The 23,362-nt window shown below is 36.8% G+C and overlaps 1 protein-coding gene across 2 annotated transcripts in view; it reads right to left on the reverse strand.

The window, feature by feature from the left end:
• The window catches only part of LOC102494881 (A disintegrin and metallopeptidase domain 3-like), a 94,785-nt gene that overhangs the window by 18,241 nt on the left and 53,182 nt on the right, over positions 1-23,362 (reverse strand). For both annotated transcript variants that reach the window (XM_027766816.1, XM_027766817.1), the window contains 5 exons: positions 15,712-15,810; positions 13,738-13,933; positions 12,879-12,969; positions 12,381-12,561; positions 9,681-9,767 (listed from right to left, as the gene is read on the reverse strand). In XM_027766816.1, coding sequence (XP_027622617.1) covers positions 9,681-9,767; positions 12,381-12,561; positions 12,879-12,969; positions 13,738-13,933; positions 15,712-15,810 — 654 coding nt within the window. The remainder of the gene's footprint in view (positions 1-9,680; positions 9,768-12,380; positions 12,562-12,878; positions 12,970-13,737; positions 13,934-15,711; positions 15,811-23,362) is intronic.

The following is a 23,362-nucleotide window of genomic DNA, read 5'->3' on the forward strand; positions in this document are numbered from 1 at the left end:
CACACACACACACACACACAATGAATATTATGTGCCACATCAGCAAAATGAAGGACAAAAAACATGCAGTCATCTCAATACACAACAAAAAAGCATTCAACAAAATAAAACATCTTTTCATCGTAAAAGATCTTAAAAAATTATGTATAGAAGACATGTACCTCAACACAGTAATAGTCAAATATTGTGGCGAGCACTGCATACGGAAGCCATCTTGAGCTATCCGCCATCTTGGAAACCATTAGGCTTCACTTCCTCACTGAGCAAATCGTTTCTCAGAAATCATGTGACCAACTGTTCTCCCCGGAAGTGGTTGGGTTTCTAAGCAACGGGAGAGATCCACCCACATCAATGATTGGTTCATGCTGTTCTATCTCATTTGCATTTGGGGCAACCAATTGGTTCCCACCAGCTGTATATAACTCACCATTTCTCCTCAATAAACGGAAGTAGACGGAAGACGACGACTTGATCAGCATCTCATATTGTGTGTGTGTGTTTTTGTCCCATCTCTCACTCCCTCCCCCAAGGAACCTATTCAACGGTCCCACGGGCTGGGACAAAATATGACAAGCTCACAGGCAACATCATACTGAGCAGAGAAAATTTTAAAAGTTGTAAGAATAGAACAAGACAGTAATATCTTCACTATCATTTTTATGCAGCATAGTACTGGAAATCCTAGCCAGAGGAATTAGGCACAAAAAGAAGAGAGTTAACTTGCCCTTGTTAGCAAACAACATGATAATTTATACAAAACAACTCAGCCAGTTCTGTAATACAGTAGTTAAGTGCTATGTAGAGAAAGCTGCATCCTACATGGCCCACCAGGGTTTGAGTCTCAGTCTGGTGGTTTGAAAAGCATGCTTGCCAACGCCCAAGATCCTGGTCAGATGTAAAACTGAAGAAAAATGGATTGGACCTTGACCAGGTCCATTTAGGGAGTGCTTTCCTCTCTCCCACCCTCCTCTTTCACTCTCTCTTTTGTGTACATGCAAGTATCTTCTAGCATAAAAAAAGAACAAAAACCTAAATATTCCCCCAAAACTCTTAGAAATTATAAACATATTATTACACAACATAAAATCAACATATAAACATGAGTAATAGTTTTTTTAAGAGGGATTTTTTACTATAGGGCATAGGTGTTCGCCGAAGACACAGAGATAGACAGAAAGAGAGAAATTGCCCCCCCTCCCCCCCCAAGGGAGGATCGCAATGCCACAATCCCTTCTCCATTCTCCTCTCAGTATTTCAGGCATGCATGTACACATGCCTGGTGTGAGTTTTAAACCACCGGGTCCAAGAGTCAAATTGTGATCGACTTGTAACCATTACACCATCTGCTGGTCCCCTGAGTAGTGATTTTATAAACCAAAAGTGAATTAGCTTAAAATGTCAAGAAAGCAATTACATTTATGATAGGTACAAAAATAATAAATAAAACAATTAATAAATAAAAAATGAAAACTATAAAATAATAATGAAAGAGAAGACAGAAAAGAAATGGAAAGATATTTCTTGTTGAAAGAACGAAGAATTAATATTTTTAGTGTCCATCTTACCCAAAATGATCTACAGGTTCCATGCAACCTCTACAAAAATATCAATAACATTCTTCACAGAAATAGAAAAAGCATATTTGTATAGAATCACAAAAATCCCTATAGCTAAAGCAATCCAATGAAACAATAACAAAGCTGTAGATATTATAATACCTAACAGAAAATATACACCAAGATACAGTAACCCAAACATCATGGTATAACCATAAAATCAGACACATAGACCAAAAATATAGAACAGATAACTCAGAAATAAATTCAGATGCATCAATACAACCATCTGATCAAGATGGTATGAACATTCATTGGGGGTAAAAACATTCTCTTCAACAAAACATGCTTGAAAAAAAAATAAGTACACAGGACTGGATGGAGGCACAGCTATAAAAATGACATTCTTTAATCCTGAGTCACATGGGAAGATTCCAGGCTCATACCCAGAAAACCTCCCTGCATATGCTGGGTACGTATATGTCCATGATCTGAGGTTGATTGAAATTTTGGATCAATCATGGTATCAAGAGTTGAGATGCTACTCATGGAACAACTAGATAAATAATCTTTGACAGAATTGTGTTCATATACAGAAGAATGAAATTAGACCCCTATATCTCACCACTACAAAAATCAACTCAAAATGGGTTAAAGACTTAAATATGACTAAAAACTATGAAGTTAAGAAAACATAAAGGAAATGCTTCCTGACATTGTTGTGGGTAGAGTTTTGAAGTAAGACTTTAAAAGCACAGTAAAAAAAAGCAAATATAGAAAAAATGGGATTATATGAAACTAAAAAGTTTCTGCAGGGTTTGCAGTTGGCACAGAGGTTAAAGCAGCTGGATCCCAACAATGTGGTTCAAAAGTACTGGACCTGACAGTTTGAAGACCATGCCAGGCATGTGTGTGCATGCCCAAAATCCCAAGAAGAGAATGGAGAAGAAAGGATTGTGGCTTAGCCAACTCTCCTGGGGAAGGGGGTTGCTTTCTCACCTTCCTCTTTCTCCTACTTTCTCTCTTGCAAGCTCATGCATCCTATAGCAAAATAAATAAATAGTTTTCTGCTGAGCAAAATAAATAATTAACAGAGTGAACAGATATCCTACAAAGTGGGAGAAAATATTTATAAAGTGTACATCAGACAAAGAATTTATAACCAGAATATACAAGGAACTCAAATCAGCAGCAAAGAAAATGCAAATAATCTAATTTAGAAATAAGCAAATGATCTGAATAGACATTTTTTTGAAAGAAGACATACAAACAACCAACAGAGGAAAAGAACTCTTGGCATCACCAATCATCGGAGAAATACAAGTTGAAAAAATGAGATATCCACCATACCCAGTTAGAATCCTATTCTCAAAATGGCAAAAGGCGAAAAGAAGGAAGGAAGGAAGGAAGGAATTGCTCATGAGAATGTGGTGAAAGGAAACTTCTTATATGGTTGGTGGGAATGTAATTGGCTAGCCATTACAGGGGGAAAAAATGTTGCCTCGAAAAAAGTAAAAATAGAATTGCCACATGATACAGCAACTCTACTACTAGGTATACATCGAAAGGCAAGAAAGTCAATACGTCACAGAGATATGTGCACCATGATGTTTACTACAGTGCTATTCAAATGAGCTAAAATACACAATCAACCTAATATACACCCAATATACACAGGGTGAAAAGAAATGTGGTAGATATATCTTTCTGTAGTATAATATTTTCACCCATTGAAAAGAATAAAATTCTTCATTCAAAGACAAATGGACAAGTCTGAAGGACATTATGCTAAGTGAAATAAGCCAAGCACAGAAAGAGGAAAGTCACATGTTCTTACTCACATGAGGAATAAATTAAAAACATTAAGTTCATAGAAGTAGAAGGTAGAATATTGGTTAACAATGGAAAGGGGGGGGGTGGTAACAGGATGATGTTAGTTAACAGAAAGACAGCTTCACTTAAAAGAGAGATAAGAGGAATAAGTTGTAGTGTCCTATACCACAATAGGGCAAATACACTTAACAATTTTTTTAAATATTTCAAAATAGCTAAAAAAGAGGATTTTGAAGGTTCACAACACAAGGTAATAATAGATATGATAATAAATATATTATTCATCCTGCTTTGATTACTAAGCATTGGCTTTATGTACTGAAAAATCACACTGCACCCCACAAATATGTACAATTGTTATGTGTTGAGGAAAAGATATTAAAATAAGATTAAAAATTTTTAAAGTATTCTTCAGAGGCCAGTATGGTGGTTAAGGTATCGGGGTCCCACAAGGCCAACTGCGGTTCAAGTGCCAGATCTGCTGTCTTGCTTTCTCACATTCACCTCCTCCCTTTCTCTATTTCTCTCTTTGGTGAATGCATGTGACTCATAGAAAATTTAAAAAAAGAAAGAATAGAGGTGCAGTCCAGACCAGACCCTTTCACCTCCCTTTGCAACCATTACCCCTGGAGCCTGTGCTGAAGAACAGGGAGCAGCAGCAGCAAGTTAGACCAACTGAGGCAGGAGACCACGTTGGGACTACCACTGTCTTTCAGGTAAGTGCCCCAGGTGCAGCCCAGATAGGCCCCTTCCACCTCTCTTTGCCACCATTACCTCTGGAGGCTGCACTGGGGAGCTGGGAGCAGCAGAACCCAATGAGATCAACTGAGGCAGAAGTTGCCTTGGGACCTTCCACTGTCTTCTAATTGCCCCAGGTGCAGCCCAGACTGACCCTTTCTATTCTTCTTTGCCACCATTACCCCTGGAGCTTGTGCTGCAGAGCAAGGATTAGTGGCAGCCAGTGAAATCAGTTGAGGCAGGAAGACTATGTTAGACCTCTAGCTGCCTTCTGCCCACCCAGGAATATTTTGAGATTTCATGATTTTCTGAAATGTGTATTCTGAAATGTGTACTTGACTCCTATTCTCTTCCTCAATTGAAACCCTGCAGCTCAGCCCCAAGTGCACCTGCTCCCAAGAGACTGGGAAATTAATCAACACCTAAACCTGGCTATCTACTCTTTTCTGACTGAAAGACAAGGTCCTCTACCAAGAACACATCTGTGATGTAGACTTTTTCCCTCCATTACTATAGAATTGACATCAGAAAAGTAGGAACAAATGTATAATGCATCAGATGACTACAAACCAGTTCAGAGGCACAAGAAATATAAGGAAACAGGTCTTTCCCAATGGAACAGAGCAACTCTTAAGTCATAGACAATACAAAAGAATTTGCAGGAATGTCAGACATAGAGCTCAGTGTATTCATGGTGACAGAGATGAGGAAGTCTTTCCAGAATCCTAAGGAGGAGATAGATATCATAAAAAATCAGAACTTCTAGAGATGAAGACAGTAATACACAAAATCAAGACTCCCTCATATCAGTAGCATACTAGACCACGCAGAAGACAGAATCTCTGAACTAAGACAAAACCTTTGACTTAGATAAAACCACCAAAAATAATGAAAAAATATTTTAAAAAATTAAGACAACATATGGGAAATACTGGACACCATCAAATGCCCAAATATCCAAATAATATGTATTTCAGAAGACAAAGAATCAGATACAGGCATAGAAGAACTATTCCATAAAACATTTGCAGAAAACTTCCCAAGCCTAGAGAAGCATTCAGTCATCCAGACCCAAGAAATACAAAGGACACCAAATAGGATCAACATAAGAACATCCTCTCCATGGCATATCATAGCCAGAATGGTAAAAATCTCAACCAAAGATAAGATTCTAAAAATGGGAAGAGAAAAACATCAAGTCACTTACAAAGGCTACTCTATTAGGCTCATATCAGACCTCTCAACCAAAACAATTCAGGCAAGAAAAAAATGAAAAGACATACTCAAAATACTGAAAGTAAAACAATTTTAACCAAGAATATTATACCCAGCAAAATTATCCTTCAAATGGGAATAATAAATAAAATCATTTGCAGACAAACAAAATCTGAAAGAATTCACCAGTACCAGACCAGCTCTTCAAGAAATATTGAAGGGAGTACTATATTAGGAAAACTAAGCAGAGACAAACAGAAATAAAAGAACAAAAAAAAAACCAAAAAACAAAAAACAAAACAGCAACAACAAAACAAAAACAAAAAAACTGAAAAAATGGCAGGGATAAATCTAAAAATATCAATATCAATAATAACATTGAATGTTACTAGATTAAATTCTCCAATCAAAACACACAGACTGACTGAATGGATAAAAAACAAAATAAACCCTCCATTTGCTGCGTATATGAAACACACTTCATGGATAAAGACATACAAACTAAAAGTGAAGGACTAGAAAATGATAGTCTATGCACATGAACATTTTAAAAATGCTGGAGTTGTGATACTGATATTAGACAAAAACTGTAAGGCAAAGAAGGACATTATATAGTACTAAAAGGTCTAATTTACCAAGAAGACAGAACACTTATAAACATCTATGCATCCAACTTGGAAGCATCCAAAAACTGCTAGATATCTAAAGAGAGAAGTAGACTGCAACACGCTAATCATTGGAGATCTCAACGCCTGACTATTTTCTTTGGACAGGTCATTTAGACAAAAAATAAGCAAAGGGATACAGGATCTAAATGATACCATAAATGAAACGGACTCTATAGACATCTATAGAACTTTCCAACCAACTGCCACAAAATATACATTTTTCTCACCCCCATAAGGAACAATTTTGAAAACTGACCACATGATAGAGCACGAAACAAGCCTTTACAAATTCAAAGGCATAGAAACTATATCCAGCATCTTCTCTGATCATGAAGAAATTAAACTGGAAATTTATTTCAGAAAAATACCTCAAAAATACATAAACATATGGAAACTAAACAACCTGCTCCTGCATGACTTCACAACCATTGAGGAAATCAAGATTAAAATCAAAAGATTCACAGAAACTAACAATAACTAGCGCACGAGTTTCCATAATCTATGGGACACAGTGAAGGCAGTCATAGGAGGGAAGTTCATAACAATTAGCACACATAAGAAAAGGATGGAGGGACTGGCAGATGCTGTAATGGTTATATTGCTGGACTCCCACATGGCTGACTCTGGTTCAAGTCTCAGACCCAGTGACTTGAAACTCACGCCACTGCATGTGCATATGTGCCTAAAATTCCAAAGGGGAGAATGGAGAAGAAACGGTAGTGTGGCCATATTCCCTGGGCGGGGGGGGGGGGGGGGGGGGGGGGGGGGGGGGGGGGTCAGGGGATGCCTTCTCACTTCCTGTCACTCTGTGACTCTATCTCTGTCTCTCCAGTGAGCATACATGCCCTACAGGAAAAAAAAAAAAAAGGACAGAAAATGTAGCAAATAGGCAACTTAACAACACACCTCAAGGAACTGGAAAAACAACTACAACAACAAAAAGAATTTAGGAGAAAATAAATAATAAAGATCTAAGCAGAAATAAATGAAATAGAAAATAAACTACACAGAAAATAAATTAAACCAAGAATTTTTTTTTTTTTTTTTTTGAGAAGATAAACAAAATTGATACACCATTAACTAGACTAATTAAGAAGAGAGAGGGACCAACAGTTGGCATATTGGCTATGTCATTGAACTCTCATGTAGTTAACCACAGCTCAAGTTCTGGTCCCAGTGGCTTAAACTCAGGCCGGGCACGTGTGCGTGTGCTCCCAAGATCCCAAGAGGAGAATGAAGGAGAAGGGATTGTGGCGTGGCCATCCCCCCTGGGGGGTGATTTCTTGCTTTCTGTCTCTATGTCTCTCTCTGTCTTCTGGTGAGCACACGTACACTATTGCAAAATAAAACTCTCAAAAAGGAGGAGGAGGAAGAAAGGAACCAGATAAATCAAATTTGCAATGTAACAGGTAGTATTACAACAGATATAACAAATATGAAAGATCATTAGAGGATATTATGAGTGACTATACACTCACAAACAAGAAAATCTGGATGAGATGGACAAATTTCCTGACACATATAAGCTACCAAGACATAGAAATACTGAATAAAATAATTACAAGCAATGAAATTAAATCCATGATAACCTCCCAACAAAGAAAAGTCCAGATTCTAGTGGTTTCATTTCTGAATTCCATAAAACTATTAAAGAAGAGCTAACCTCCATTCTACTCAGACTATTTCTAAAGATCCAAAAGGAAAGAATTCTCCCAAATTAATTTTATGAAGCCTCCACCACCCTCATCCTCAAAACAGACAAGGACCTAACCAAAAAAAGAAAACTACATACCAATATTTCTGATTAATATAGATGCAAAAATTCTCAACAATATACTAGCAAACCGTACCCAATAGCACATTAAAAAGATTGTACACCAAGACCAGGTAGGCTTTATTCCAGTGATGCAAGGATGGTTCAACATATGGAAAACCATAAATGTCATAAATAATTTTAACAGAAAGACAGAAACCATATGATCAATTGATGTAGAAAAGCATTTGATAAAATACAACATATACTCATGATTAAAACTTTCAGCAAAATAGGTAGTGAAGGGACATTTCTCAAACTATAAAGACCATAGGAAAAGCTAAAAGCTTTTCCACTAAAAATCAGAACAAGATAAGCCTGCCTACTCTCTACTTTTCAATATAATACTGGAAGTCTTTGCCAATTCAACTAGACAAGAAAAGGCATCCAAATAGGAAAAGAAGAAGTGAACTTATCTCTATTTGCATATGACATGTTTATATACATAGTAAACCCCCAAAGAATCCAGAAAAGAAAACTCCTGGAGACCAGCAGTTGGCATAATGGCTACATCGCTGGACTCCATGTAGTTGCCCACAGTTCAAGTCCCATACCTCGTAGCTTAAACTCCCGCCGGGTGCATGTGTGTGTATGCCCAAGATCCCAAGAGGGGAATGGAGGAGAAGTGATTGTGGCATAGCCATCCCCTGTGGGGGGGGGGGGGCTTTCCTACTTTCTGTATCTCTCTCTGTCTTTCTGGCAAGCACATTTGCCCTATAGCAAAAACCTCTCAAAAAAATTTAACATTGCTTAAAAGTCCAAAACTGAGTGACTTTTTGAATATAGTATGAAAGATTCACACAGGAAAATAAATTTAAGCATCCAAAGAATTTAAAAGATCTGAATGGATAGTAAATTAATTTCATAAAAAGATTATAAGCCATGTGTATAAAATAAATATATTACATGCTTATAAATATATGTAAGTGTATACGTTTAACTTGTTTCAGGGCATGTGCACTCACTGGAAGGAGACACAGAGGTGGGGGAGAAGAGTCATCCCCAGGAGAGACAGTCATATTACAATCCCTTTTCCTCTATTCTCCTCCTGGGATTTTGGACATGCATACACACATGCCCAGCGTGTTTTCAAGCTACTGGGTTTGAGACTCAAACCATGGTCAGCCATGTGAGAGTCCAGTGCCTTAACCACCATGCCACCTGCTAACCCCATATTTTTTTAATAATATGCATTTTCCATGAACTTTTGAACACTGATTATATTAATTTACAAATTATGTTTCAGATTCCATTTTGTACAAAGGTCAAAGTTTATGAGGTCCATAATGATCTAAGTGATCTAAATGATATTTATTTTATATAAATAATAAACTCCTCTTTTCTTTATGCTATCATTTGAATATGTCCCTCCAAAATTCATGTGTCCAGTTGCTGTAAGAGATTAAGAGGGTGAAAATTTGATCCCATTATGGTGTTGAAAGCTGGGACCCATTGAGAGAGATAAGTACTAAGGTCATTAGGACAGGGCCCCATGAAAGAGTTGTGTTGTGTTTGTAAGGAGAGGCAGTGAGTCCAAAACCAAGACCCACTCACAGACACCAGACACTGCTCTCACCCTCTAAGGTGATGCCTCGGAACTCAGCTATACTCTCCCCCAACACACACACCAGAACTGCCCCTGAACTTTGGGCCTCCAAGCCTTGAGCTGAATAAATCTCTACTTTCATAAATCAGGTATTTTCTGTTATTAGCAACAAAATGGACAAAAACACCTTAACTGTAATTTTCCAAAAGAATGTCAACACTGGATAATTCTGAGCCTTATTATTATTCTGGAAAATGTTAGTGACATGGATTAAAATAAATACACTTAATGAGAGAGTAACTATTACATACCCCATGACCCTGGCATTTCTCTGTTGAGTTGCAAGCTGGTCTCTTTGCATAGTGTCTGAGAAGTTTGCAAACTCCACTTTGACAAAACTACAGCAACCAACAATAACAAAAATTTTAAATATAAAGTCAAGAAGTGAGAAGTCATATTTGGTAAATATATATCACATGCACAACATATGTATGAGTATATACACAACAGATGAGCTGAGTCTCACAACATGATCATTCTGATCAAAGAACTGGAAGGAAACATCAAAGTGGTAAGGTATTATGCTATAAAATAGGACATTGCAAATGAAATACCATTTTCCCTTAAGGAAAAAGATGTATACATTTATTGTTACAAATTGTTGAGAAAACCAGAACTGCTAGCTTACTAACCATTTGTAATACCTTAGCACTGTAATGAGGCTTTGTAGTATATACCCAGCTAGACCCTGAGAAGCAGATTATGTTTAAACTCATTTTATGTTTGATTAAAACTACTGATAAATTTACACTTAAGATGAGACCCTGAGTTATTGATAGACCACTTTTCAGTGTAAGAGCTGCTTTATTCACAGGTCTCAGGGAACGATGCTAAATGCCAACATTCCGTCATTTTTAGGTTTTCTCTCTATGATTAATGATAAAACCTCTTGGCTTTCACCTTACCAGTGTAACCTGGAGCAAGTTATTGAATCCTTCCTTATCCCAGGTATCTTTGAATTTAGGATATTAAGTAGACTATCGCACAGAGCGTAGAATAAAAAATGTTGTTACATAAAAGTTAACAAATGCAGTGTCTTACAGAGGACAATTCCTGAGTCCAGTTTAACCCTCTGTGTAGGGTTTTTTGGTGCAGCAATAATGCTTTGTAATTGCTAGTGTAGAGTTTGTCTTCCATATTTTTTGATTAAACTTCAGGTGTAAATGGATTTGAAGGCTATAGATACCACAATATTTGATCTTGTCATTTATCCCAGAGGCCTCTATTGTTTTACCTATTACAAATCTATCTGGATTAAAACACAAAGACCACAGACTTATAACATCCCTGAATTGGGAAGGTCTGGTAAGGCAACGTAAGCCAACAGCATGTTCTATGCTTTAGTAGAAATTGCAACCCGAGGAATTACTAATCCAAGAGTAAAAATGTGTTTCAAAGGTTTTGTCCTGGTTTTTGCTTAGCAAGATACTTCAATGCCATTAAAAGAGTATTTTTGCAAATATCATTTTAGAAAGAAATAGTATATTCAATTTTACATATGCAATAATAGTTCATCAGCTTATAATTGGCATTTATTCTATCTTGATTTTGTTCTCTATTACAACTCATCACAACTATTCTATGCCAACTATATTTCCTTATATCTGAAATTAATGTAACGTTATCATATTAGAAATGAGAAAAAAGACATGAGAACATATCATTTCTCTTATATAATTCTGAATTGCTTTCAAAAAGTATGCACCAATTTTTTATGTATTTTAGTTTGATAATAAGATATACTTTTTAACACTAAGTATCATTTTCAATGCCCAATTAATAAGACAAAACTTATACCTGAATATCATTTACTTTGTGTGTATTTCATCACAAGTTAGGGGGCAAGTGTGCATATCCTTTAGTTATATGCCCAGTTTCACGAGTCTCTGTTTTCCCTCACATTGGTAAATGTATCTTGAAAGTGTATATGTGAATATATGTGTGTTTCTAGAACATCAGCCAAAAATCAATTCAATTCTGACAATACCTAACTATCAATGTGGACTTAGCCTCAGGTCCCACGAAGTAAAGGGTTTACTCTCAAAACTGCCTTCAATTCAGATGCCAATCATAAGTCCCAGGCAACTCTTCCATCTAATAGACTGACTGTCCATGGGGGGTTTCTATTAACCCCTACTCATAATAATTCATTAGAATGACTTATACAACTCAGGAAATACTTGTGTTTAATTGTTTATTATAAAGAATTCAACTCAAGAAGAGCAAAATGGATGATATGTATGGGACAAGGTGTTGAATGAGAGGGGTAGTTTTTATTAAAACATAATTGTTTAGTCTTTCCATCTGTACTAATTTTGAAAGTTACCACTTTAAAAATCCTTTACTAAGTTTATCAAAATGGTTAAGCAAAAGAAAAATAAGTAAAGTTTAAGCTTTCTTTTATTGTCCTGCCTTATGGAAGGGCCACATTTTTAACAAGTTATTATGCTTCGGAGGAAGTAATAGGGACTCAATCCATGAACAAATAAATATTTTCCTTTAAGTAGAACCAAATTCACTCTCCTGGCCAAATACTGAGAAACTAAATGCTGGCTTATTATTTTATTATTACTATTATTATTATTCACCTTCCCCTTACATGTTTTTGTCTATTATTAGATTCTCTTTTTTCCTTTGTTTACACAAATTATTGCAGGCCATATACTGGCCTAACAAGAAGGCTTATACTCTCAGTTGTGAAAAAAATGTTTTAATCGCTATTGCAAAATTCCTATTAGAACATTATAGATAGTAAGTGGAGAATTTCTTCGACCAACAGAAATTCTGATCCTTGTATCTTAAGATTGCAATGCTAAAATTTATAATACTAATTACAAATTTAACAATTAAGGTCTCTGTCTCTCTCTCCTAGCACTCTCCCTCTTCCCCTACACATATTCGTAAACTAACACACAACCCACCACATACTGTCGAGCAAACATTATATCTACCTTCTGTATGCCACACACAGTACCATCATCTACATAGGTATTATCAGTTGCTGAAGTCTTTCTTAAGTGTGCAGACAGACAGACATGACCTCCAAGGTAAGTATACTGCAAATCATACTTTGACATTGGAACTATTTCTGCATGCGTCCAGTGACAAACTAGTTTTCCACAAAGGATTGATCTGGCAATAAAAAGACAGAAAGAAAATATGATCCATTTTTCACTTAAGTACACAATATATTAGGTAAATAACAATCTGAAATAGGATAACTGCAAGTATTACCCAGATATTAACACCAAAGCTATTCACATCTTACACCATCCTATGAAACGAAACATGCAAACTCATCTGTTGACTGGTCTCGTTTGCACGGCTGTTCTTTGCAGTACACACATATACATACACAGGGACTGGTCTCGTTTGCACGGCTATTCTTTGCAGTACACACATATACATACACATGCATGTGCAAAATGTATGTCTTCATAAATACATACGTAAAATCGCAAGCAGATGACCCACAGTTTCCAAATTTGTCATTTTGAAAATTCACTTCTTCAGCACACAGGTAAGAAGAACCCTTAGCAACTTAAAACATAAAAAAGAAATCCCCGTTATGCATACAGAAAAAAATTAAAGTTTAAAAGTGTGATAAATCTATGTGGCGAGATCTTAGTCGATGTCACTTACTTTAAATGTGGGAGTCATATACTAGCTATAATAGAAAAAGAAACACTAAACAGACTTCCTACTTGAGAATTAGAAAACTGGTATCTCAGGGCAGAAATAATGGAGAAATCGTGAAGGCATTTGTTCTCTTATTTAGTATTAAATAGTCTACTCCCACTCCACCAATCACCTAAAATTTGACCAGTAGTCTATTCTTTTTTGTCTGGAACATATTTGGTCCATTTTACCTCTTCATACTGTTAAAATTTATTTCTATGTACAATTTTATTTTTGAATTTGGATATAAAGAAAACTTTTTTTATTACGACTATAGAGTGGATACTGACTTTAGAGTAACTACAGTTTATAACAAACCCCAGAAGAGGCCAGTAGGTGATGTGGTGGTGAAGGCACTAGGATTCCCACACAGCCAACCACAGTTCAAGTGTCAGACCTGGTGCCTTGAAAATCACTCGGGGTACATGTATGTACATGACCAAAACCCCAGGAGGAGAAAGGAATGCAGCATGGCCCTCCCTCCTGGGTATTTCTCAATTTGCTTCTCTCTTTCTCTGGTGAGTGTACATACCCCATAGCAATTAAATAAATAAATAAATAAATAAATAAATAAATATAAACAAACAAAAAATCAAAAAACAAACCCCAGGAGAAAGATGGAACTATTACATTTTCCAAATAACTCCACACACTGTCTGTCTGGATCTCGGCATATTCCTCCATAGCAAAAGGCAGTCTTGTTATTGCATGGTTCAAAATCTGCAGATCCCACATCAGGGACACAAAATTCAGATGATCCATTGCAATGCTCTGGAAAATCACAAAAATCTTTGCTTTTTCTACATACACTTCCTCTACTCTTTATCTGTGAGACAAAGAAAAACAAATACATATATATTAATTTGTCTTAAAAGTCATGACATATTTTTCTATACAAAAATGCATCATGACTTTTCAGACAACTCAACATTTGTCTGGATCTCTGGGTCAGTCAGACTGTTCTCCACTACAGTGTTGGGATGGACGCTGGGAAAGAGGCTACCTCTGTCTTCTGAAAAACGTGCACTATCGTCTGGAAGAGCAAGGTGCTGCAACACTCTCTCCATACACGTTCGGAAAACGTGTCCCGGAGAACTGTCAGCAAAAGCAAGGAGGGCCGAATGATGCCTGGAATAAGGATCCTGTTGCTCTATTGCTACTCCTAGAAACTAAGAGTCACCTGAACGTGCAGCCAGGCTCATTTCCTATTACGTGGCTTAAACACTTGTTTTCCTTTCCTTGCATATTCATCATCAAGACACAACTGAGCAACACATCCTTCTTATTACGGGGTACCATTTCATCATTTAAGTACCCGTAGGGAGGCCCATGTGCCCGTGAGGGACATGCTCATCCCTGATCAGTGTTCACAAAATAAATACTGGACAGACCATTGTCTTCCATATCACATGGAGATGGCTCTAAGCTGAAAGTGTATTTTTAAAATGGATTAAATATCTATTGGGGGAGAAATCTGCCTACTTGACAGCTGACAGAGAAAGAAGAACCTTTCACACTCACAGCAAATAAAAGTGAGAGCAGAGTGTACAACACCTGTCAGCCTTTTATGGCAGCAAAATTCCATGCCACAGCACGTAGCAGAATGAACAAGAACTAACGTAGCACATTCAGTTCTTACCCCTGAGGGCCTCCCTAGAAATTCATATCCTAAATTTCATTCTGTCAAATGCAGCAACAATCTCTATTTGAAAGAATTCCTTTTTTAGGATGTGGACAGAGTTGCAATGCACTGTTTAAAAAAAAAATCTTATTCTACAATCCCACAGATTGGGAACCAAGAGTCAAGGGACGAGCTCTGGTGAAGGGAAAGCAACGAGGGTCAGAGGTGAGAAGGAGAGGCCCGAGGCTGGCCTCTGCCTTCACGTGCCTTGTAAATGAACGACCATTGTCTTCATCACCGGTTCCTAGAGCAAAATAGAACAGCTTGTAAAAGTGCCTCTTCAGTATTTGAAATGCTACAAGTTGCTGTGTGTTCTACATCGATTTGTCTTCTGCTACTTTTAAAATGAGATATTTTATTATTGAGTCTCCCTGAATATTGCAAGTCAAATATATGTAAAGTGGCTTATTTATAATTTTGTTATTTATTTAATCATAAACAGCAACTTTTCTTGTCAAGAATAAGAGGCACTTTTAAAACAAAATACTCTGGAATTGGTATGCTATGTAATAACCGAGAGGTCGTCAGTGGAGATCCCAACCAGACAATGAAAGACAGAACTAAGAAGGTCGAAAGAGGCCTAAAGGGAGCCTCTCAGTCCTGAAATCAATGGCTTATGAATTGAGTTTCTGTTGTTTACCATAGAAGAGACTAAAGTATCTTGAAAACAAATGAAATATTATAAATAACAAAAAAATATTTTTATTATCTCTCTCTCTGTGGAACATATATCTTCTAAAAACATATTGTAAGGAATATTTAAAGATGTAAAAAAATATTTATACTATTAGGAACTAGAACATCAAAAAATCCTCATCAAAGAAAATATAAAATAGTTGAAAGATGTGTTAAAAAAAAAGCTAAAAGCAAATTGCATAAAACATAAAAAAGTTATGAAATAGCTTAATCTTTTCCAAGCTTACCAAACAAGAATTTCTATCGCAGCAGACACCAGTACCGCACTCTGCACCGTCATGGAGAGTACAATCAGCAGGATTGCAGCATTTCTTATGAGTGCATTTCTAATAATGAATAAAATCAAGTTAAACACAGGAAGTTTCAATAACAAATTATTTTTTTCAAAATACACTGAAACATGTCTCTAATTAACCACCATCACAGACTTTTAACTTTTTTGCTTGCTTGCTTTTTGCAACAGGGTGCGTGCACTCGTCAAAACTAGCAAGCAAGAGAGAGAGACAGTGAGAAGGAAGGTGAGGAATCACCCCCCAAGGGGATGTCCATGCCACAATCCCTTCTCTTCCCTTCTTCTCCAGGGATCTTGGGCATGTAGGCACACACGCCCAGTGTGTTTCAAGCCACCAAGTCCAGGACTTGAACCCTAGTCAGCCATGTGAAAGGCCAGCAATGCAACCACTATGCCATCTGCTGGTCCTACTTTTGACCATTTTTAACACCAGTTTATTGGAACTTAATATACTTTTCCATTAGAAGAAAAAAGATGTTAATTAAATTACTTATTACTTGATTTACTAAAAATTTAATATAACTTCTTTCAATTTTCTTTTGGTCCATGAATATATTTACTGAATGTTTTTATATATTTTCTTCATTTACTATATCATAAGTACTCTCCCATATCATAAACTCTTCTCATTGATTTGGAAATGTGTATCAATTTTTGAATATAAAAATACTTCATGCTTCTAAATTATAATAATATTTTATTATTGTAAATATTTTTCAAAAATCTGTCGCAATTATTTTTAGGTCATAGTTTTTTTGTTGTTGTTTGTTTTTTTAATGAAGGGAGAGAGGTATTTTGGACCCTGTCTCCAACTTTGCAGTCCTCCTATCCCGAACCTCTGAGTTAGTTTGTGTTGGGCAGGGAACCAAGCTCGGGCCACATGCAACCACAGCCACGTTGCAGTGATGTCATGGCTGGGCCGTCCAAGATGCTATCACTAAATTTAATTCCAGAGTGCCAGCAGGTGGAGTTGTGGTTAAGGTGCTGGATCTCACATGTCCAACTCCATGGTTTGAATCTCAGATTGGTGGGTTAAGAATTAAGCCGGGCTTGTGAGCATGTGTGCCCAAAATCTCAAGAGGAGAATGGAGAAGGGATATTAGCATGGCCTTCCCCCTCGGAGGTGAGTTCTCACTTTCCCTCTTTCTGTCTCAGTCTCTTTCCAGTGAGCACACATATCCTATGGCAAGCCAATCTAAAAAAGTTTAATTCTAGAAGTTATTAAATAGTTACAGTACAAAACTTTAAGCACTCTTTATAACATATGCTTATTGCTTCCCATACAGTTATCTGTATAGAAGTTCCATAGAGTTATGAATATAGAAGTTATATATTTGTGCAAAAATATTTCACAAGATGCATAGTAAAGTGGAGAGCCAAAAAAGTGCTATATTCATTTTAATTTTTTATTATGAATGTGTTGAAAATTTCTCATATCTGCATATTCTGGTTTAGTCAATAATTCTATGCCTATATGCCTGTTGTATTCCTCTGCCAAGTCCCTTCATCTGTAAACAACTTTAAATTAACAATATTAACCTCTAGCCAGTATTTTTCATGATACCTTAATTTGTTTTGCTGGTAATGTCTTGATATTTTGATATTGTGAAATGTAAATATTTTCTTGTCTGAGAACTATGAACTTTTCTTTATAGTTTCATTCTATAAAGATAAAATTTTCCTCCTCTTTAGCTCCACCAGTTACAGGTGTGTGTGTGTGTGTGTGTGTGTGTGTGTGTGTATACTACTTTTGTTCTAGATATATGCTTAATTTTACCTTACTTTCAAGGTTTTTCTCAACAGGGTAGTTCAACTTATCACTTACTTCTGATTGCTTTGTAATACCTGGATTATCTCATAATATCTTATATAAAATATGATTCCATTATACCACCTGCATGTGACTGAATCATGTCCAAAAGTTTATTATCAGATACAAATGTAATGTTTACATGACTCATGTGATACTCGTTTTTCTTTCCTTTTTTCAGTTTTGCCAGAGGACACGTGTACATACCCAAGAAAGAGACACAATGGGGGGTGGAAGGTGTGTGTGAGAAAGCAGCCCCATGGGGAGCGGTCACGGTGCACCCCTTTCTCCTTCATTTCACCCGCTTCGGGTTCTCAGTACTAACACACACGCTCCCAGTTGTTTTCCTTTCAAGGCATGAGGTCTGGGACTTAAACCCCGCAGTCAGCCATAGAAGATCCAGATGTTGTAACCACCAAGTCATAGCTGCCCCACTTTTTTCTATTTTTGTGATTCGACATTAAGGAAAATGTGTTATACTTCACACATTATTTTTTTTTGCCATAGAGCCTGTGCGCTTGCCAGAATGAGAGAGAGAAGAGGGAGCAAGTAAGGAAGCACTCTCCAGGGTCCCTCTGCAATGCTCTCTCTTCCATTCTCCTCTAGGCATTTTGAACACACACACACACACACACACACACACACACATGTCTGGTATCATCCCCCCAGCTGCCAGTTCTGGGACTCCAAGCCCACAGTCAGCCACATCAGATCCCTTCACTCCAATCACCATGCCACCAGCTGGCCCCACAAAAATATTTGAATGCAAAAAGAGTATTTAGTGAAGTTGGAGGCCTGAACACACACACTAAATATTAATAATAATGGGGGGGGGAATCAATGGCATAAAAGGAAAATGCCCATAGAATCAAAAAGAGAATCTTAAGATGGACTCTCATCATGGGATGGAAAGAAGTTTATAAAAGTATGTTGTGATTTATCACTTAGAAATCTAAAAAGTCAGAAAACATATACTTTTGTTTGTACTTCTCCAAACTTATCAAGTATTTCTTCAATATTTAATATCCTTTCATTATTTCTCTATGTGCTAATTTAGTTAAATAGCCTGAAAAACTACTACCAAAATGTTTCTCTATTTTAAAAATAAACTCCAAAAGTATTCACTTTTTGATTTATTAATTTGGACTGTTTTGTAATTTTGATTTATACATTTTATAGGTATTTTTCAAATTATAAACCAGCCATTCAAAGTAACATTAAGCTGAACTATGGGAGAAATCAGTCACTTTAGTGATTTCATTGTATCTCTGTTTTCCTGAAAAGAACACTGAAAACTGGAAGAACTGTGATTTGAAAACTCGTATACAATTGACAGTAACGTTCAAAAGCATAAGCTTAGAAATTCAAGTTAAAGTTATAAGTAGATGGTTAACTGATTCTCAGTCTAGGTGCCAGGATAATTCATTATGATGAAGACAGTCTTTCCAACAAGCCAACTCGCAAAACTGGGCATCCACGTGGAGACAAACATGTACCCTGGCCCTCATCTTACAAAATGCACAGAAACTTACTCAGAAGGTTCCCCAGACCTACAAAAAAAGTAGTCAGGCCCATCTGCAGCGGCTTGGGTGGTAGGGTGCCACTGCACACTTTTGTAGCAACATGAAAGGTCTAGGTTTCAATCCTGGGTTGACCAAAATGTTCTATCAGGCCTGTCCACACATACCTGTGATCTTGGCTAGGGAAAGTATCACAGTATAGCAAGATCCTGCCAAAGGCATCTCATGCTTTCTTTTTCTCTCTCATAAAAGAAAGAAAATCTTATAAACATGAAATCAACAAATATCCAAAAGAACATATATGGGAAGACTTCATAAACTTGGGATGAATAGGGTATAAGTAGCACAATACATAAAAATGATAAACTAGACTTCATCCTATTAAAAATGTATACTCTTCGAAAGATATCACTAAGAAATTACAGAGCCAAGATACATAGGTACAAAAATCTATCAGAGGCATATGCAAATACAGTTTGTAGTTTTTATTAATAAATCCTATAACTACATAATGAATACAGGACTTCAGAAAGCATGCTAGGTATGTGAAAAGACATTGTAAAAAGCAAACCTAATATAAAGGTCCAGTAATCACATTACCACTGTTCAATCTAATTAGTCATCAGAAAAATACAAATTAAAGCCTCAGTGTGATACCAGAACATATCCAAATGGCTACAAGGCGAGACTGACATATTGAATTTGAATAGGATGAGGAACAACGTCACACCCACACTAGACAGAATGTGACATATTTCAACTGTTTTGTAAAACAGTTTGATGGTTTCTTATATTTTAATACAATAGTTAACATATGGTCCAATAATTCTACTTCAAGATATTTCTTAAAGATAAATGAGGGCTGGCAAGTGGCATAGAGGCTAAGACACTGGACTCCCACGTGGTTGAGTGCATGTGCCCTATAGCAAACAATCTCTCCCCCCACAAAAAAAAAAGAAAGAAAAAGAAAGAGAAAGAGAAGAAATGAAATCCTAAGTCCACATAAAGCTTCGGATATGAATATTTAGAAACATTTGTTATCATACTCTAAAGTGAAAACAACCCAAATACTTACTAACAGTTGGATGGATAAACAAATGTGGTAAATTCTTACAAAGAAACACTATTTCACAATAAAACCCAATGATCTATAGACACATTTAAACATGTGTATGGCTATCAAAAGCATTACATCAAGTAAAAACTCCAGAATCAAAAAAAATTCATAATTTACATAATACTTTCACAATTATTTCAAATAGTGGGCAAAAGTAATTAATGCATAGTGACAGAAAGGACAAGTTTAGGTACTTAAGGGATTCACCTGAAGGAGGTATCAGAACTTTCTGTACCAATCATAATGTTTTATACATCCATTAGAGTTGGATACATGCACACACAAATACACATCATGCATATGTATGTCAAAACTCATGAAATAATAATCAAGTTCTATGTGTTTCAATGAATGGAAATGCTACCTCCCTTTTAAAAAGAATCTAAGTGTATCACAGAGCGAAATGCCAAGCGGTGACAGAAACAAATAAAAAGCACAGAGATCATGAAAGCCGCAAGGACATGAACTAAAACTCTAAAGAGAGACTTCTGAGATGAACTGACCTTCACCAGACTCTTTTTTTTACCCCGGGGTGCTTTCAAGGTGGGGGTAGGCAAATGATCAGTTTAAGCTTATAAGGAAGGTGTCTTCCAAAGGTAAAATAAGTAAGAACTAGTGGACTTACAAAGTGGTATTGGCAATTTAGACACCTGAATAACCTCACATAACTTGTCTATCCCAAATGATAGTCACCAAAGTTTGTGAGTAGAGGAGACAAGATAAGATAAAGCAGCCTGGGGAGATCTTAACAGGAGACCTCCAAGTCCAATGTTTAAGCGTTGACTAGACAAATGCTCCTCATCCCTTCAGAGAAAACCCCTTGGAAGAACAGATTTGAAATGCATAGCTGATACGAAGGTTATCTAAATTGTTCTAAAACTGAAACCCAACCTCAAATGACTTCGGTTCCTGATAAGACAGAAGTATCAGCACTTAACTCTCGGTGTCACAAAGACAAAATATCACAAAGACAAATAACAACGGCATTCTCAACTTAAACAATACTATATTTTTAAGTAACACCAAATGCTATGGATGACAAAATACAGGATCATAAAGTTAAAAACCCAATGGAAGCAGAAAGAAAAAAAATTTAAGTACATGATAGAGAAGAATAAACATATGCTATGCCTTCTGAATTTCTAACACACACATACACACACACACACACACACACACACACACACAATGTCCACAAAAAGAAGGAAGAGAGAACAGGGTAGGTACCTACGAAAGGAGAGAGTAAGGAAAAATGTTCACATCCAATTATGTATGACATCACTCAAATACAAGAAATTCAGCAAATCAGAAGAGTAAATATAATGAAATAGACCCTAAAACTAAGAATAAAATGCAAGGTCATGATGTCTTTATGGGTATGGGACTAATGGATTTCATGGATCCTAGGCCAGGAGCAGTGGGCAGGAAAGGATATAGTCACTGAGACATCTGAGAGACCCTTCAGTGGGCAGGGGTAGAAATCAAGGTGAGGAGACTGTCTAGCAATGCTACAGAAAGCATAGTGGGGTTGCTGTTCCCCCACCTACACCATCGGGGGAGTGAAGGTCCTCTCATTCTGCTTGTGATCGCAAGAATAAACAGAACAATTCTGGGTTCTCCAAAATTTAGAGGTATGTTCTTAGAATACATGAAAACAAGAAAGAAATTAGATATATTCTTAGAGAAAAGCCTGATGAAATCAAAAAAGCAAGCCTCATTCAACTAGCAATGCCATGCCTTGATAAATTTAAAACAAAAGACCAATATGGATTGGAGATTCCAACAGTACCATGCCATTTCATAACAAATTGGAATATGAACACTGGTCATTAGAGTAAGAAGGGCCTTGCCACGAGGTATAAATCCTTCTAATTGTGCATCTTTTGGAAAAATGCTTCCTCCCTGGCTTGGTTTAAATTTTAATGAGGTTATGAAATCCCAGGAGACTGTGCCACAGAGCAGGAAGCAGGAGCTATGATTAGAGATTTGTCTCAGACAGTAGCTACTACCCTTGACTCTACTGAAAAAGACGACACATGAATAGCCAAAAGGCATATGAAAAAATGCTCAGCATCCCTCATTGTAAGGGAAATGTAGATCAAAACAACAACGAGATACCACCTAACCCCAGTCAGAATGTCTAAGATTAAAAAAAACAAAAAATGATAAGTGTTGGCAGGGGTGTGGTGAAAGGGGAATTCTCTTACACTGCTGGCAGGAATGTAAATTAGTCCAGCCACTGTGGAAAACAATTTGGAGATTCCTCAAAAATCTACAAATAGAGACCAGCAGTTAGCATAATGGCTATGTTGCTGGAGTACCATGTAGTCGACCACGGTTCGAGTCCCAGACTCAGCAGCTTAAACTCACGCCAGGTGCATGTGCGTGTGTGCCCAAGATCCTGAGAGGAGAAGGGACTTCAGCATGGCCATCCTCCCTGGGGGGTGATTTCTCCCTTTCTGTCTCTCTGTCTCTCTCTGTCTTTCTGGTGAGTGCACATGCCCTATAGCAAAAACCTCTCCAAAAAAAGAAAAAAAAAATCTACAAATAGAACTACCATATGATCCAGCAATCCCACTCCTTGGTATCTGCCCAAAGGACAGAAGGATTCTTAATCAGAAAAGTGCTTGCACATCAATGTTTATTGTGGCACTATTCACAATTGCTAAGACATGGAACCAACCCAAATGCCCCTGAACAGATGAATGGATTGAAAAACTGTGGCACATATACTCTATGGAATACTATTCAGTAATACAAAACAAAACCCTAGCTTTTGACAGAAAGTGGAAGAATATGGAAGATTTACTGCTGAGTGAGGCAAGCCAGGATATGAAGGAGAGACATTGTATGTCCCCACTTAATATGTACCGAGTGTCCGCACCCTATGACTGAAACTGATTGACTAAAGGATATATAAACTCAATAAATGGGTGTAAATACCAGATATAGTGTGTGAGGAAGAGTAGGGCCTGAGGAAGGACATTTAGAAGAAAAATAGGGAGGCAATGCATTAATGGGACAAAGAAATATAGTATTATCTGTTGAAGATACTTTATAGTTTAACCAACTGGACTAGGGAGAAAAATTAACATAGTGAAATATTCATTTTGTAAGCTAAAAACAGGTAATTTAATGT

Source organism: Tupaia chinensis, unplaced genomic scaffold, assembly GCF_000334495.1.
Source record: "Tupaia chinensis unplaced genomic scaffold, TupChi_1.0 Scaffold143705_1, whole genome shotgun sequence".
Lineage (NCBI taxonomy): Eukaryota > Metazoa > Chordata > Mammalia > Scandentia > Tupaiidae > Tupaia > Tupaia belangeri.